At 43.0% G+C, this 15,997-nt stretch overlaps 1 protein-coding gene across 3 annotated transcripts in view; it reads left to right on the forward strand.

Annotated features, from left to right (window-relative positions):
• LOC125465892 (caytaxin-like) overlaps positions 1 to 15,997 on the forward strand; it is a 36,879-nt gene that overhangs the window by 5,799 nt on the left and 15,083 nt on the right. The window contains exons 1-7 of one of the 3 annotated variants that reach the window (XM_048559859.2): positions 2,157 to 2,383; positions 3,069 to 3,179; positions 4,593 to 4,657; positions 9,992 to 10,213; positions 12,855 to 13,037; positions 14,159 to 14,261; positions 15,822 to 15,953. In XM_048559859.2, coding sequence (XP_048415816.1) covers positions 4,615 to 4,657; positions 9,992 to 10,213; positions 12,855 to 13,037; positions 14,159 to 14,261; positions 15,822 to 15,953 — 683 coding nt within the window. In that variant the 5' untranslated portion in view covers positions 2,157 to 2,383; positions 3,069 to 3,179; positions 4,593 to 4,614. Of the gene's footprint in view, positions 1 to 2,156; positions 2,384 to 3,068; positions 3,180 to 4,592; positions 4,658 to 9,991; positions 10,214 to 12,854; positions 13,038 to 14,158; positions 14,262 to 15,821; positions 15,954 to 15,997 lie in introns of those variants that run through there. The other 2 variants (XM_048559858.2, XM_048559857.2) reach the window with 2 other exon arrangements.

The raw sequence follows: 15,997 nt of genomic DNA on the forward strand, positions 1-15,997 counted from the left end.
TGCTGTGGGCCTGGAGTCACATATAGCCCAGACCAGGTAATGGTTGCAGTTTTCTTCCCTAAAAAGCATTAGTGAACCAGTGTGAAGTTGGAAGAACACAGCAGGCCAAGCAGCATACGAGAAGCAGGAAAGCTGATGTTTCGGGACAGGACCCTTTTGTTTTCTGAAGAAGGGTCCCGACCCGAAACTTCAGCTTTCCTGCTCCTCTGATGCTGTCTGGCATGCTGTGTGCCCCCAGCTCAACACTGTGTATCTCTGACTCCAGCACCGACAGTGCTTACTATCTTAGTGAACCAGATGGGTTTTTCTGATAATTGACTCATAGTTCCAGAATTTTATTGAATTCAAATTCTCCCATCTGACACAGCATGACCTGGGTCTCTGGATTTATAGTCTAGTGATAATACCGCTAGGCTATTGCCTCCCTTTGGGTCTGTCCTGAGACAGGACAGGGCTATAACATTAAATCTTTCTCTCACCACAGATGCTGCCTGATCTAGAATCATAGAATGTCCACAGTGCGGAAAGAGGCCATTCAGGCCATCGAGTCTGCAGCAGTGCTGTGAAAAGCTATTCCACTCAGATGCAGACTCCATCCTATCTCTGTAACCACACATTTTTACCATGGCTAATCCACTCAGCCTGCACTTTCCTGGCAGTAATGTTGCCAGTCAACCTAACCTACACATCTTTGGACTAGGGTAGAAAACCAGAGCACCCAGCAGTCACAGGGACAATGTGCAAACTCCACATAGACAGTCACTCAAGGCTGGGATTGAACCTGTGTCCCTGGCACTGTGAGGCTACAGTGCTAACCACTGAGCCACCCTGAGTGTTTCAAGCATTTTGTGTTTATTTTGAATGTTGTTGCTTACTGTTACAGAATTTCAGAGTAGCACAACAACAAAGTTAGCGCCGTTGCCGCTGTTCAACCTTAAGTATCACTATTATGGGGGAGATTGGCAATTTAGTGCCCATTTTTCTCAGAATGTGAAGACTGATGCACTCCTACTCCTAACTATTGCTTGAAGTGGCCCAAATGTCTTTTGTAACCAGGAGGTGGTCAGATGGCAGCAAATTATTTAAAGTCAGCACTCACTTTCAGTCCCTTAATGTGAAAGATAGCCCTTCACCAACTAGAGCAAAGGAGGATAAAACTGGGAAAAAGGTAGGGTAGAACAAGTAGTAAAACCTGACATTTGCATGTGGAATATATCCAACAGATTGTCACAATAAATGTTTCCTTAGAATGTCATAGCAGACATCCCCTCGAACCTTCACAGCTAGAATCGCCTTTCAGAGATCTTAATTATATTCTCTATTAAATGAGTGTGCCCTGAGGGTCACAAAGGTCAGCAGATGGTTAGTCTATTGGCTTGCATGAAGTGAAATAATGACCCTGGAGCCTGACTGGCATGACAGCTTTTAAGATTTAATGTATGACCAATGTGCTGCGTTTCCTCTAAGCCATTTTCAGTTCCAAAAAGGCCATTTGCTAATCACCTATATCATCGATTAAATTAGACCCTATCCACATTACGTGGAGTCTTTCACTGTGTGTACCTCAGCATCATACCAGGCGAGTGAATTTGTCCACTGGGACACTGGTTGACATCACTGCTCTATCAGCAAGAGTTTAGAGCTGGATTGCATCATATGTGTAGAAATTGGACACAGAGAAAAGACAGAGTCAATGATACAAATATGATTGCCATCCATCCATTTTTATCCCATCGCCTCTTGATTATCCTAATTCATATTCAGATTCAACAGTGATGCTCCTGTTGTGGAATAGCCTCTGCACCCACTGTTCAGGCATGAAGAATGGCCACTTAGATAAGGAACCCGAGGGTGAGCGGAACCTGTACTGCAGCAGGGATTCAGCACCTTCAAGAGAGAAGGAGAAACTGAAAGTACCATAATTAATTGATTCTTATCCAGAATTGAATTTATTTTTCTTTCCTGTCAGGACCACAAGCGATTTAATAGCAGGAGTGAACACATTCGATCAATGTGAAGGTGTGCAGTGATAGATTTGAAAACCAGTCTGTGCAAGCAGACATAAAGTGAAGCTCTTGTGACCAGGCTTAATCCTTTGTTCCCATCATCCTGAAGTGATGCTGATCCCTGTGGAGATGTTGGGCATGCTCAGTTCACATTTCACTCATTAGAACTGCTTAGCTTATTCCATTTAATCTGTGTGGGGATGTTAGGGGCGACTGTAATATCCCGTGCAAGGAAACATGTCCCAATCATGTGACAGTAACATCAAAATGGTAGCAGGACTGTGAAGCCCCAGCTGTTTCTGCCAACACGTTTCTGACAGGAAAGATTATTTTCACATGATTTATTTACTGCCTATTGATGAAAAAAAGTGAACAAGGTGAGGTGCCATTTCTATTTCTGTGCGATGTTTTGATCAGACCTGTGAGAATGAAATGAAATATTAATATTTGCACTATTTAAAAATATAATTGAAGAATTTATTTTGGCTTGTTTGTTTGATGTATCCGAATCTCAGACTGTTGATGTTTAAGATGTTACAAAGACATGATTATGTGACGGTGTTTCAGTATTAGACTGGTCTCACTGAAAGCAGTGCTATGCAGTACTGTTAACCAGCTGACTTCCATTTTGAACCTTGTATCGTGTCTCTCCTTGCAATTTTTAAATCTGGATTTCTCTGGTGTGCTGCTGCCATTGTATACAGTACAAACCATTCTCCATAGATCCCAGTTCTTTGGGGAAAGCCTCCTTGCACTGTGTTTAGCTGAATGTAAAGCGTTTACTTCTGAGCACTGCGATTAATGTTTCAGGATTCCAGCTGGTATCTTTGGAAGTTTCATCATGTCAGCTTTTGCTCCATGGGTAAATGTACTGTGTAAATTGGAGTCGAGCCTCATAGATTAGGAAGGCTCCAAATTTGGTCTACAGTTTCAGTTGAGGTCTCTGATCTCAGCGGAACTAATGTTTGATGCGCAGCACTTGATCCCTAACAAGAGAGAAAAAAATTTAAGCTGGAATCCTTGTTCTCAATCTTAATGTTCTTATTAACCCCTTCTGTGGAGGATGTGAGTGTTATTGTTGAATACAGATGATGTCGGACTTCGTCATGTTTTCCACTTTACCACCTCACTTGATGAATGAAGAATTGTCACTTGGGCAGCAAGGTAGCTGAGGTGAGCTGATACTTTTGGAATCTGTCCTCTGCAAGAACAGCATCATCAGGACAAGAGGGGGAAAAGGACTAGGGACGGAAGTTGTCAGTGGGGGTTAATGTGGAGTCTGTATGTGATAGAAATACATCCCAGAGGAGTCTGAACAGAACGAGAGATTTTGTACATGATTGTCAGATACTATTGAAAATACAGCAGTCTGAGTGATCTCAAATAATAAATAAGATCCAAATTCTATTTAGAAGCAAAATAAAATAGTCAGTAGTGCAACATTATTCATTTACTGAATGCGGTAGTCGTTTTGGACACAAGAAGATCAAAAACTGTTATGAAAGAAATGTCCAGATAATCAAATCCTTTGTTGAAGGGTAAATGCTGACATCAGGAAAGATTCTGCTCTTTGAATAATGTGATGAAATAGACCATAAGATAAAGGAGCAGAATTCAATAAATCTGTCCATCGAGTCTTCACCGCTTGATCATGTCTTGATCATGTTCTTCAACCCCATTTTCCTGCCTTCTCCCTGTAATCCTTGATCCTGTTACTAATCAAGAACATATTTACATATCTCTGTCTTAAATGCAGTCAGTGACATATCCTCCGTGGCCTTCAGTGGCAATGAGCTCCATAGAATCACCAACGTCTGTCTAAAGAAATTTCTCCTCATCTCAGTTCTAAAGGGCCATCCATTTACTCTGAGGCTGTGCCCTCAGGCCCTAGTCTGTTCTACTAGCAGAAATATCTTCTCCATGTCCACTCTATCCAGGCCTCTCAGTGTTCTGTAAGTTTTAATAAGATTTCCATCATCCTTCTAAATTCTTTTGGTAGAATCTCAGAGTCCTCAGCGACTCCTCATATGACAAGCCCTTTATCTGGGATGATTCTTGTAAACCACCTCCGGAACCTCTCCAAAGTCAGCACGTGCTTCCTAAGATATGGAGCCCAAAACTGTTCACAGATTCCAAATGCAGTCTGACCAGAGCCTTAGCTATACATCCCTGCTGTTGTATTCCCGTACTTTTGAAATGAATATTAACATTGCACTTGCCCTCCTAATTGCCAACTGAACCTGCATCTTGTTATCCACATGAGCCAATAGTAATAATTTTAAATCTAAGATTGATTTTTGTTGCTAGCGGTAGGCATTAAAGGATATGGACCCAAGGCAGGTCGATGGAGTTAAGATATAAATCATTAATGGTGCAGCAGGCTCATCAGGACGAATAGCCTATTTTTTTTTCTATATTACTAGAATAGGATAAAAGGTTTCAGTTTGTGGTTGAGATACCCACCTGAAACTGGGTCTGCCTCTGTTTCAAGAACTAAACTTGTTTCCCTGAAACCAAAGACAAATGCAAGACTATCATATAATTGCGCTTCCCATCAAATGTAATACTTCTCTTTTTGCTCTACAGACCAATTCCAGAGGAACAAGGCATGGATGTTCTTGGACGATTGCCAGCTCTGGAAAATAGAACTTGTGAGTCAGTCTGTTCTTTTGTCAGTTTGAGTTCTTCAGGCTAGGCATTGGGGCAGGGGAGTGGAACCTGTCCACAGTCACTTAGCTGCTGTGCAGTATAGCACAGGATACATATAGGATAAAACCGCCTCTTCACTGCTTCATTAAGCATATCTAAGGCACATTGAGCAGAAACTGTATTAAACAGAGAATGACATTTCCTTGATATTGATTCAGCAACAGGCCCCCTAGGAACAGCAACTCAATTTCCCCATTATGCTACATTTCATGTTTCCTACACCAGTTCTGTTGTGATAAGTCCTGAGTGAGATTGCCTTTTGATGCTGAATAGGGAAAATTCTTATGTTCAAGGAACTCAATTGAGACTCATGAATCTTACAGCAAGCATGCAGAGCAATCTTCACCCTTCTGTCGTGGTTGGATTTGAAACAAATTTTGAGGTAAAAAAGCAGAACCTGACTTGATGCTGGAGCCAACTTTTTGACAGGAAATCCACATTACCTCTCCACAAAAAGCTAAATTTTCACCCAGAGATGAAAGGAAACTCACTAGGTAGTCCCCACTTTAGTCAACACGGTGTAAAGCTGGAGGAACACTGCAAGTCAGGGAGCATCAGAGGAGAAGGAAAATTGACATTTCGTGTCGGAACCCTTCTTCAGAACTCATCAACATTTCAGGCCAGGACCCTTCTTCAAAATTCCACTTCCTATAAATTAAGGGGATGGCTATGGGCACCCATATGGGTCCGAGCTATGCCTGCCTCTTCGTAGGATGCGTGGAACAGTCCCTTTTCCACTGTTACACTGGCACTATCCCCCAACTCTTCCTCTGTTAGATTGATGACTGTATCAGCGCTGCCTCATGCTCCCATGAGGAGCTTGAACAGTTCATCCACGTTCCTAACACCTTTTACCCCAACCTCAAATTCACCTGGACCATCTCTGATATCTCCCTCCCCTTTCTGGACCTTTCTGTCACCATCTCTGGGAACCGCCTCGAAACTGATATCTATTTCAAGCCCACAGACTCCCACAGCTACAGGGACACCTGATATCACAGCCGAACTGAAGGAGGGCCCCATGGAGGACTCAAGCAGTGAGGCAATGTGGGTAGAACTCAGAAATAGGAAGGATGCAGTAACAATGTTGGAGCTGTACTACAGGCCTCCCAACAGCGAGTGTGAGCTAGAGGTACAAATATGCGAACCGATAATGGAAAGGTGTAGGAGAAACAGGGCGGTGGTGATGGGAGATTTTAATTTTCCCAACATTGACTGGGATTCACTCAGTGTTAGGGGTCAAGATGGAGCAGAATTTGTAAGGTGTGTCCAGGAGGGTTTTCTAGAGCAGTATGTTTATAGTCCAACTCGGGAAGGGGCCATACTGGACCTGGTGTTGGGGAATGAACCCGATCAGGTGGTTGATATTACAGTAGGGGACTACTTTGCAAATAGCGACCACAATTCCGTAAGTTTTACAATATTCATGGACAAGGATGGGAGTGGTCCTAAAGGAAAAGTACTAAACTGGGGGAAGGCCGACTATACCAAGATTCGGCAGGATCTGAGGAATATAGATTGGGAGAAATTGTTTGAAGGTAAATCCACATTTGATATGCAGGAGGCTTTTAAGGAGAAGTTGATTAGTGTGCAGGAGAGACATGTTCCTGTGAAAATGATGAGTAGAAATGGCAAGTTTAAGGAACCATGGATGACAGGTGAAATTGTGAGGCTAGCCAAGAGGAAAAAGGAAGCATACATGAGGTTTAGGCGACTGAAGACAGACGAAGCTTTGTAAGAATATCAGGAATGTAGAGTGAATCTGAAATGAAGGATTAAGAGGGCTAAGAGAGGACATGAGATATTGCTTGCAAACATGATTAAGGAAAATCCCAAAGCCTTTTATTCATATATATAAAAAGCAAGAGGGTAACTAGAGAAAGGATTGGCCCACTTAAGGACAAAGAAGGAAAGTTATGCGCTGAGTCAGAGAAAATGGGTGACATTCTTAACGAGTACTTTGCATTGGTATTCACCAAGGAGAGGGACATGACAGATGTTGAGGTTAGGGATAGACGTTTGCTTACTCTAGGTCAAGTTGACATAAGGAAGGAGGAAGTGTTGGGTATCCTAAAAGACATTAAAGTGGACAAGTCCCCAGGTCCGGATGGGATCTATCCCAGGATACTGAGAGAAGTAATAGCCTTAACCGATATCTTTGCAGCATCCTTAGACACGGGTGAGGTCCCGGAGGACTGGAGACTTGCTAATTTTGTTTAAGAAGGGCAGCAAGGATAATCCAGGTAATTATCGACCGGTTAGCCTGATGTCAGTGGTAGGGAAGCTACTGGAGAAGATACTGAGGGATAGGATCTATTCCCATTTGGAAGAAAATGGGCTTATCAGTGATAGGCAACATGGTTTTGTGCAGGGAAGGTCATGTCTTACCAACTTAATAGAATTCTTTGAGGACGTGACAACGTTGATTGATGAGGGAAAGGCTGTAGATGTCATATACGTGGACTTCAGTAAGGCGTTTGATAAGGTTCCCCATGGCAGGCTGATGGAGAAAGTGAAGTCACATGGGGTTCAGGGTGTGCTAGCTAGATGGATAAAAAACAGACTAGGCAACAGGAGACAGAGAGTACTAGTAGAAGGGAGTTTCTCAAATTGGAGACCTGTGACCAGTGGTGTTCCACAGGGAGCTGTGCTGGGACCACTGTTGTTTGTGATATATGTAAATGATTTGGAGGAAGGTGTAGGTGGTCTGATCAGCAAGTTTGCAGATGACACTAAGATTGGTGGAGTAGCAGATAGTGAGCGGGAATGTCAGAGATTACAGCAGAGTATAGATAGACTGGAGAGTTGGGCAGATAAATGGCAGATGGAGTTCAATCCGGGCAAATGCGAGGTGATGCATTTGGACGATCAAATGCAAGGGCGAACTATACAGTAAATGGAAAAGTCTGAGGGAAAATTGATGAACAGAGAGATCTGGGTGTTCAGGTCCATTGTTCCTTGAAGGTGACAACGCAGGTCAATAGGGTGGTCAAGAAGGCATACAGCATGCTTTCCTTCATTGGACGGGGTATTGAGTACAAGAGTTGGCAGGTCATGTTGCAGTTGTGTAGGACTTTGGTTCGGCCACATTTGGAGTACTGTGTACAGTTCTGGTCACCACATTACCAAAAGGATGTGGATGCTTTGGAGAGGGTGCAGAGGAGGTTCACCACGATGTTGCCTAGTATGGAGGATGCTAGCTATGAGGAGAGGTTGAGTAGATTAGGATTATTTTCATTAGAAAGTTGGAGATTGAGGTCTACAAAATCATGAGGGGTATAGACAGGGTGGATAGCAAAAACCTTTTTCCCAGAGTGGGGGACTCAATTTCTAGGGGCCATGAGTTCAAAGTGAGAGGAAGAAAGTTTAAGGGGGATATGCGTGGCAAGTTCTTTACACAGAGGGTGGTGGGTGCCTGGAACGCGTTGCCAGCGGAGTGGTCGACGCAGACACGTTAGCGTCTTTTAAGATATATTTGGACAGGTACATGGATGGGCAGGGAGCAAATGGACACAGACCGTTAGAAAATAGATGACAAGTTAGACAGAGGATCTTGATTGGCGCAGGCTTGGAGGGCTGAAGGACCTGTTCCTGTGCTGTAGGTTTCTTTGTTCTTTGTTCTTCCCACCCACCCTCCTGCAAGAATGTAATCCCGTACTCCCAATTCCTCTGCCTCAGTCGCATCTACTCCCAAGATGGAGCGTTCCATTCCTGGACATCCCTAATGTCCTCCTATTTCAAGGACTGCAACTTGCACCATGCCATGATTTAATATGCCATCTCTATTGCCTTCTCATCTGTAATCCACATCTGTTGAGATGTTAACTATGGCTGACTTATTCACAGTATCTGCATCCCTTGCATTTCCTGTACTTCTGCCCTCAAACCCCCTATCCCCCATAAAAATAAAGACAGAGTCTCCCTTGTCCTCACATATCACCCCACCAACCTCCGCTTCCAGCGCATCATTCTCTGCCACTTCTGCCACCTACAATCTGACCCAGAACCAAAGAGATATTTCCCTCCCCACCCTTATCTGCCTTTTGTAGGGACCGCTCACTCTGCACTCTGCTGCACACTCCCCACTAGCCCCACCACCCTCGGCACCTTTCCCTGCAACCGCAGAAAGTGCTACACCTCCCCCCCTCTCATCCCCATCCAAGGCCCAAAACTTTCCTGCTCCTCTGATGCTCGCCTGATCTGCTGTCTTCCTGCAGCTCCACACTGTCTTGGCACTGACTCCAGCATCAGCAGTTCTTGGTGTCTTCGAGTGACTGATAATTCCTGCTTAAGGATGTTTTGTGATAATTTTTGCTCCATTTTTCAACCATGAAAATCAGTTATCTCAATACTCCTCCTACTCTAGTTCAGCTGGGTGTACAGTGAAGTATTGTTTACTGTACTGCACTAATACTTCAGTGAAAATCAGATCCTACCCTAGCAGTTTGCTTCCAATTTAATAAGATCTGGAGATAAGGAATTTGGCATCAGTAATTCTGGTGTCGTAAAACCTACCTAGTTCCTTTGAAGTAGGCAAACCTCCATCCTTGCCATGTTAACAACACAGTTGATTCTTAACATGTTCTTTGAAGGGGCCTAGCAAGCCACGCAGGTCAAACTGCTCCTTGATAGTTCAAGTAGGAAACCAACCACTGCACTACTTCAGGTGGCACGGTGGCACAATGGTTAGCACTACAGCCTCCAAGCGCTAGGGACCTGGGTTCGATTCCAGCCTCAGGTAACTGTCTGTGTGGAGTTTGCATGTTCTCTCCGTGTCTGCGTGGGTTTCCTCTGAGTGCTCCGGTTTCCTCCCAAAGTCCAAAGATGTGCAGGCTAGGTGGATTGGCCATGCCAAATTGCCCGTTGTGTTCAGGGGTGTGTGGGTTATAGGGGGTTGGGATGCTCCAGGGGACAGTGTGGGCTTGTTGAGCCGAAGGGCCTGTTTCCACACTAAAGGGAATCTAATCTAAAGGTAATATATACTGGCCCTGTCAGCACCTACTCATTGTAAAACATAATTGAGTTGTAGGAATCAGTGCAGTCCAGTTTGGTGCATGAAGGTATCCAAAAGGTCACGGTATGCTGTTCAAATGTCGTCTTCTAACAATTAGAGGAAACTTTTAATCTTCCATGAAAAGTTTAACTTATTTTGATAGAGATCAAAAGAGTATGAACCAGGCAATGACTGAGCAATCTAACTTTGGATTTTAACATATCAGTGAAAGTGTGTACGCTCAGTAATACTAGTACCTGTCTCCACCTCTGTTCCTGGACAGTACCCCCTAACACACTGAATATCATTGGGAATCATCCAACACGCAAGACTCTTGTCGCCCCAGAAATTAACATCTCGCTGGATCAGAGTGAAGGCTCCATTTTGTCAGATGATTACTTGGATACACCTGACGACCTCGACATTAATGTCGATGACCTGGAGACTCCGGATGAGACAGATTCCCTGGAATATTTAGGAAATGGAAATGAGCTGGAGTGGGAAGGTAATTTTGAAAATTTCCTTTGGTTTTCTATTTTCTCCATTTCTATCCAGTATGGGGCTGACTATTGCTCGACTTAAACACCCCCAGTTAGAGGTTCCTATGGGACCTCACCAAAGTGACATTCTTTAGATATGAGCCAAGCCAGTTTTCCAATTGTCAGGAAGATCCAAGCTGATGAACTAGGAATTATATTGCCAGAGCTCAAGGCACCGACTGTGAGGTTAGAGTCCACTTTCAATTCCCATCAAGCTTGGTGCAATGAGAGTGAGTATTACCCATGAAAGGATTCTGACTATCCTCTTTGATTGTTCCTTCTGGTTGGCCACCATTGATTGTATTGTGGAGTTTACTCTGTGTGGACATTTTTATCTACTGCATATTTACTTCTAGATGAATAAAATGGTTTCCCCCAAATTAAGTATAAGGGTTAATTCTGTGAGTCTTCGCTACCAGTACAAGTTCTTTGAACAGTGGGTTCAATAACAGAGTAAAATACTACAGTCTCATTTCGCCTCAATATTTAAAAGACATTTGGACAGGTACATGGATAGGAAAAGTTTAGAGCGATATGGGCCAAATGCAGGCAAATGGGACCAGTTCAGTTAGGAAACCTGGTCAGCATGGACTCGTTGGGCCAAAGGGCCTGTTTTCGTGCTGTATGACTCTATGACCATCCTCTGTGGCAGTGAGTTTTGGCGTCCTACCATCCTCTGTTGAAGAGGCTCATCTCAACTCCTGTAATCTGTGGCCCCTAATTAATGACCTCCTATAAAGGGATAATAAGTCCTTTCTATCTGCTTTACCCAGGCTCCCTCGAATTTTATACACATGAATTAAATCACTCTTTACCATCCTCCATGCTGAAGAATTAGCTTATCCCATCTTTCCTCATGGTTAAATCTCACTTTTGCAGGTGACATTCTTATAAATCTCCTGTATACACCCTTGACATAAAATGTAGATTTTTTTTTCGAAAAGGTTTGGCTGAGATGTATCTATGCAAGATAATGAATAAGAATAACCGTGCACTAAATGTACGAGTTGCAGTCATTTGCTTATATAGCATTCAGGGAAAGTATTCAAAGGAGAGGTAGAGAAGGAGACATGGAGAAGGAAGGATATGAGAGAGAGGGCAAGGCTGGATTTTCCTCCGTTATTCCAGCTCAGAACTGGGAACTGGGACTTGATTGGACGGTGAGATGTGCCGATTCACCCTTCTGTACCTATCAGTGGCAACTGGGAGGGAGGTCCATAGTGGCCTCCTTTCCCTCTAAATGGATCCCAGTTATTGATCTCCAGGTCTTGCTGAAGCTAAAGTAAAATGTTATAGTCCTCTTCAAGCCAGTTCTGCCCTCCAACATGCATACTGCCTCTTCAAGTGCGGTAGCAACTGTCCCACTGCAGAATTCTGTATGGTTAAAATCACCTTCCTTTTGTTAGGTGGGGTGGAGTATAGGGTACTGCATCAAATGGTCTCTTAATCAAGAAAACAGGTTTACAGCAGGGTCACAACAGTTGTTCGCTGCTGCCGCATTTAGGAAAGGAGAATCCAGTTCATGATGTTACAGAGATAGTAGGAACTATCAATGCTGGAGAATCTGAGAAAGCAAGGTGTAGAGCTGGATGAACACAGTTGATGAAATGAAAGTTTTATCTACTGACCTTTGTCCAATTGTCACCCACTGTTTAACCTTGAACATTATATGAAGTCTTGATAACACAAGTACACTTCTAAGGGAGATGTATTTCGGTTTGAAAGAAACTAAGTGAAGGCATTGAACAGTCTGATTCTGCGTTGCAAAGGAGGCTCATTTTCTCGGCATTTTAGGTAGTCGCACATGTCAGTTTAGGATTCAGCATGATTTACTTTCTTGTTCCCTGTACCACAGAGTAAAGGGATAATACTAATAATTGACTAGAAACATTGTCTCATCTGGCTATGGATAAATTACTGGCACCATCTTATGCCCCTTTTTCTTTCTGCATTTTCTACTTACGAGCATGAGTCTTGAAAAGGGACCAGATGATACATGTCCCCATTAGGTGTGCTTCTGTTGGGGTAGGGAGGGGAGAGGCAAATAAAACAGGGTTACTGACCAGCCACACCCACTCACCCCCCACTACACAGTGGCTCCAAAATCAGCAGCGTTCTGGTTTATTTAAATAAACAACAAAGGATAATTTGTGATTGGAATTTGTGGACAAGCAAATCATCTAGGATCGCTGTCTAAAAACTCCTCTTGCAAAGTAAATGTGCAATTTGTCAGCCAGATATGTATTTGGGTTCCACTGCAATAAAAACGAGAAATGATGGCAATACTCAGCAGATCAGGCAGCTACAATGGAGAGAAACAACGTTAACATTTCAGACTGAGATGTCCTTTCAGCATGGATTATTTCAGATTTCCAGCACTTGTGCTGTTTTGCTTCTGGGTTAAGCTCCTCATCACACGTAGTTTGACAGTCAGGCATTTCCCACTGGTCCAATTGGGTGAAGTAGCAAGCTCCATAGTTCAGGAAAAGTTTGCACCTTGGTTGCAAAACTGGAAAAATGAAATCTTGATCAAATGAACGTGATCCTATCTTACTTGAAATGGGACAGTTAAGGACATTGAGGAGAGATCTACTAACTGTCTTCCAGATGATACTCCAGTTGCAAGTGCAAAAAACTCTCCCAGTGCAAAAGGGAGCTCCTTTGAAGACTGTGCAGGAGATGGGGAATCTACCAACGGGAGACTGTGGAGGACAATCATCATCGGAGAGCAGGAACACAGGATTGATATGAAAATAATCAGGCCATATATGAGAGTGGTCACACATGGAGGTAAGGATAGCTTCCCAGGTTGGTATGGAGTGAAAGAGTTTAAATTTTTTCAATTTTATATTTTGCAAAATGGAAGAATAATAGCTGGCATCATAAGTTTGTTCTGTGCCAGAACATAATTTGCAGTCTTTTTTCATTGGCCCTGAGTGAACAGAGTTTGAAATTAGCTGCTTAAAATGCAAACAAGGAGTGGGAGCAGGTCATTTGGCCCCTCAAACCTTATATGCCATTTAATAAGTTCATGGCTGATCTAAAATAAATTTGTGACATGGATAGTTTGGTGTGCACTGTAATGGTGGTCTGACGATTTGTACTGTGGCAATTTTGAAATGTGTGATTGCATGAATGCTAGGGTTTCAGCTGGGAGAAATCACTAAAAGGACAAGAAAGGGAAAGAAAGCACATGGAGATCCTGAGCTACCCCAAGAGGACATCATATTAGAATTGGAACAAAGGCTTTAGGAAGATAACAAAGCCCAGAATGAGAAAAGACCATTACTTACTTCGGCTACAGCCCATGTACAGGCTAACATGGATTCTATAAATGTCTCTAATCTGTTTTCACACTCTGTGTAAGGTTTACCTTGTCACTCGACCCATCCCGCACCTGCACTATTCGACTCTCGACTGTTCCGTTCGCAAACCTTTACTCCCTCTTTCTCACTCTGACACTCCCATTCCCCCTTCTCTGTGCCCCTGTAATTGTGGACCATTGAATATTTAATTTGGTTAATCTCTCCCCATTCCTTTATACTGCAAGCACTATTCCCAAGGAGACATTTGCCCAGTTATTTCATAATTAGCTCAACTGTTCTACGTGAGATTCTGTGCCACATATTCTACTGCACGAGTAAGAAGTTATTCATTTTGCTGATTGAAAATATGAAACCATGTCTTCTAATTCTCTGCTCACAGTGCCAGCAAAGCAGCCAAATTTCCACCTCTACTTCTCTTCATTGTAAAGGCTTGGAGCAAGTTCCCGCTCAGCATTTCGTCCAACGAAAATAATTGCTTTTCGAGCCAGTTATACCCATTGTAGTGATAATATTCGCGGTTTACTAAATACTACTGTTTGAAGCTGTCATGCATTGTACAAGTTAAAACTTCTGTCTTCCTCTTAGGTTATTATGGTGAAGGTCTGAATGCAATTATTGTATTTGCTGCGTGTTATTTACCCGACAGTGGTTGTGCAAATTATACCTACATCATGGAAAACCTCTTCCTGTAAGTGCCCTGTCCAGTCTTTATATGCCACCCCTCCCAGTTAGAGTCACTAGTTTCTGAATTATCCTCTCGTTGTCAATGTTGGAAAGCAGTAACAGTTCAGTCCATTAATTCAATTGAATGCTATTTTAATGCCTCTAAACTGAAGTGAAAATTCAGGGTTTACGGTGCAAGACAACAGCAAGGGCAGAAGATGAATAAAATGACTATGACCTCAAGTTTGGGTTTCAGAAGCCTGCAGATTGTAGAGTGAAAGGATGTGGCAAAAATGTAAGGAATTCCACTGTTTTGAGATCCCGATAAAATACAGCCTAGGGCAGTGGACAGGAACAAGAAAACATGAGGAGAATGGAGCAGTTAAAAATTACAATTGAATAAGAGAAGAAAGCTCATATTAACACTGATTGTAGTTTTATCAACAAAATAATAAAAGGCAGTTGAGACAAAAAGTGGAGACAGAAGACAAGGGAAGGATGATTTTCCTTATGTTCCAGTTTCCTTGCACTTCACTTTTACAGATTAACTCGGAAACATGAAATACATGGAATATTTTGAATTTAGGTTCCCTCTTTCCTGTCCAGGCACTATTGAGTTTTGTATCAACATTAGTGTCAGCTTTAAGACTTTGCTTCACCCCGGGTTTATACATGAACTTTGCAGCAGGACAACTCGATAGCCATCAGGAGCAGAGACTTTGAAAATATTTTTGCCACACTCCCTATCATGGGCTCTGAAAATGTTTGTTTTACTAGGGAGATCTGCTACTTCAGCACAAGCCAGGGGATATTTAATAACAAAAGCATGAATTTATATTGCCCTGTTACTGTAGACAAATTGACCAAAAGCCATAATCAAACAAATGGAGGTGAAACGAAAGTAATAACTCCTTTGGGTTTCATTGTGGTCCCTCGTCCTCTTGTGCTGAACATTTCCAACACTAATTATACAATATTACAAGGAGTGAGCAGTAAGGGTGCAATATGTCCCTACAATATTTAGGGTCTGAGATGAGGGTGGAACTGGTGGTGAAGTAGGTGGGACATTGCCATTTTCTCAGGGGCCTGTATTATAGTGCAGCCTGGAGACTGTTCAGCTCTAATGGTCAATCTTTCCTAGAGATCACCAGATGGCTAATCATTAGGGTCTGAGATCTGTGGTTGGATCCAGAGCTTTTATTCTGTTTCTCGATGTTAATACTCAGCCCTAAAGAGTTGCATTCTCAACCATTAACATCTTTCATTTAGCTGAAAACAAACACTGAGGAAGAGGCTGGATGGGGAGAGTGACAGCCTCACTATTGCGCATATGTACGTGAGAGAGAAAATATTGAGGACTGCATTAAATACCTTTCCCAGCCCCCATTTGGAAAATCTGTCATTCTGCACTGTCTAGACAGACATATGAAGACTCGATGCTCGAGCAAGCTGCCAGAGGACTGATGAGACCTGCAGAACTAGACACTGACCAGGGGAAAATTAGAAACACAGTTAGCTGCTCATATTCTGTCTGTGCCTCTATGACCCTTGGTTGAATGTGGCTGTTTCTTTTTCTGTCCCTCAGGTATGTGATCAGTATCTTGGAACTGCTGGTTGCTGAAGACTATATGATTGTGTACCTGAATGGGGCCACACCTCGCAGAAGGATGCCAGGCCTAGGCTGGCTGAAGAAGTGTTATCAGATGATAGACAGAAGGTACGTGCAGAATAACAGACAGTCGTGGTAAGGGAAGATCAGAT

The sequence above is a fragment of the Stegostoma tigrinum genome, chromosome 30 (assembly GCF_030684315.1).
Source record: "Stegostoma tigrinum isolate sSteTig4 chromosome 30, sSteTig4.hap1, whole genome shotgun sequence".
Taxonomy (NCBI): Eukaryota; Metazoa; Chordata; class Chondrichthyes; order Orectolobiformes; family Stegostomatidae; genus Stegostoma; species Stegostoma tigrinum.